The sequence below is a fragment of the Apaloderma vittatum genome, unplaced genomic scaffold (assembly GCF_000703405.1).
Source record: "Apaloderma vittatum isolate BGI_N311 unplaced genomic scaffold, ASM70340v1 scaffold41363, whole genome shotgun sequence".
Lineage (NCBI taxonomy): Eukaryota > Metazoa > Chordata > Aves > Trogoniformes > Trogonidae > Apaloderma > Apaloderma vittatum.
Window position 1 is genome coordinate 1 of NW_009708164.1, and position 2,038 is coordinate 2,038.

Genomic DNA, 2,038 nt, shown 5'->3' on the forward strand with positions numbered 1-2,038 from the left:
CATCCCATCCCATCCTTGTGCTTGCCCTGAGAGGGACAGAAAACACCCCACAGCTTGGATTTTCAAAGGAAGAAGAGTAGGCAAGCACTCCTTCTTTTTGAGGATCCCCTTCCCCATCCCTGGCGCTATGCAGGAGGGATGTGCTTGCCAAATTCCTGTTCTCAGCCCCCACCATCCCCCTCCCCACCAGTGAGACTCACGCTCCAGCGTTAACTTTGATGGATGCCACCTCCTTGTTACCCCAGCCCATGGCCTGCAGCGAGGGGTAGTCGTCACTCAGCTCAAACTTGTGCCCCTGGAAGTTCTCTGCTTCATAGAGGATGACTTTGCTGTCGTTGTGGTTCTGCAGAGGGACAGAGCTGAGGGTCAGCAGGGACAAGATGGCTTGCTCAGGGATAGGGGATGTGGCATCAAGGTGACATGCACCGAGGTACTGTGGGAGGTCTAGGGTCACGCCTTTGATGCAAGGCATGTGGATGTCCTTCAGCCTGGTACCCCCTCACCAGGACACCCCAGAGCTGCCCAGAGGATGCTGCTCCCATGTCCCAAAGCACAGCTGCAGATGAGGGTGACAGCGGCCACAAACATTGCACCCACACGGGCTCCTGCCGTTAGGATCCTCGCCCAGGCCAAGGTTGGAAGGCAAGGCAGGCTGCTGAGAGCAGAGTGTCCCCCCTCCCCCGACTCCATGGGGCTTTGCTGGGTGCTGGACACCGAGGAGTTAATTTCTGGGACACTGAGCGATGCGGCACTGTCCCCTGTGCCCAGCCCCCACACGCATCTATCTGCACCGAGGAGCAGTCCTGCCAGTAAGGAGTGATCTTATCACATCCCCTTTATTAAAGCCCAAGCATATCTGCCTGGTGATTATTAAAAGTTGGGGGGGGACCCCCCGCTCGGAGGCGCAGACGTGCCGCTATTGCGAACACCAGCGTCTCTGCAGATGGAGCGATAGAAGCTGCATCTGCCTGGGTTTGGCTCGGGTACCCCAGGAGGGAGGGGGATGAACCCCGCACCCCAACATCCCTGCAGTCCTGCCGGTTCCTCTCTGCTCAACCCACCTCCGGGTATCTAGGGTGGGGGGACAAGGCCTGGGGACCCCAGACTGGAAGGTGGCACTCCCATGCACAAAGCAGGAGCTGGGACAGTGTTTCAGGCTAATTTTTAGCCCTAAAGAGCAGCCCAGGATCCTTGTTGGGAAGTGGGAGCCAGCAGGAGCAGCCACATTTCCACCCCATGGTGCACCTCATGCCTCCATCCCATGTCCCACATAACAGTTCTCCTGTCTGTCCCTCATCTCCCTCCATGCTGGGCTATGGAGGGGATGCTCTGCTTGTCCCGATCATGCTCCCCCCCACCGTGCTGTCCCCAACTCACCGCGCACTTGATGGGCCGGAAGGAGAGGAGGTGCTCGGTCCTGTAGCCGCTGTTCCCACTCCATGCCTCCCACCGGGGATAGTCACCCTTTTCCAGGATAAACTGCTGCCCCTGGTACTCGGGGTACTCGAAGCCCACCCAGCTGGAGGGGAGAGGAGGAAAGCCCTCAGGGACATGCGGCGCAGCCCCCAGGCTCAGCCCAGTGCCAGCTTCTCCATCCTGGCAAGGGACAGAGACGTCCTGGCAGTGTATGAGTCTGTCACAGAAGTCAGGGTTCTTGCTAGCAGCAAGTGTCCCTTTTGAGAGTGGGGCTCCTCTCCCCAGGGCCACATCGTTGCCTCTGACCCACGCCTCAGCTTGGCAGGATCTCCCTGCTTTGCATATGGGGAAACTGAGGCACCATGCAAGGAATGCAGGGAGGGAGGTTGCACGATGAGGCTGTTGGAGCTGAGGAAGGACCTGGGTGTCCTGGCTCCCCGGCACCTCCCAACAGTCCCCTGGGAGCAGCAGGTTTGCTGGAGCGGGGTGCGCCAAGGGGCCGCGGGGCTGCCGGGGCACTTACGGGCCAGACTCCACCTTGATGGAGCGGATCTTGCGGAAGCCGCGCTCCATGATGCTGGGGCACTCCATGAGGAACTCGCAGCGCTTGCCCTGGAAGCTC

At 59.9% G+C, this 2,038-nt stretch overlaps 1 protein-coding gene across 1 annotated transcript; it reads right to left on the bottom strand.

The window, feature by feature from the left end:
* Positions 1–196: 196 nt before the first annotated feature.
* Positions 197–2,034, bottom strand: LOC104271702 (beta-crystallin A2-like; the record flags this gene model as incomplete). Its single annotated transcript, XM_009866450.1, is given in 3 exon segments — positions 197–343; positions 1,378–1,519; positions 1,940–2,034. Coding segments are annotated over 3 exon segments (384 nt in total), but the record flags the coding sequence as incomplete, so codon positions are not given.
* Positions 2,035–2,038: the final 4 nt, after the last annotated feature.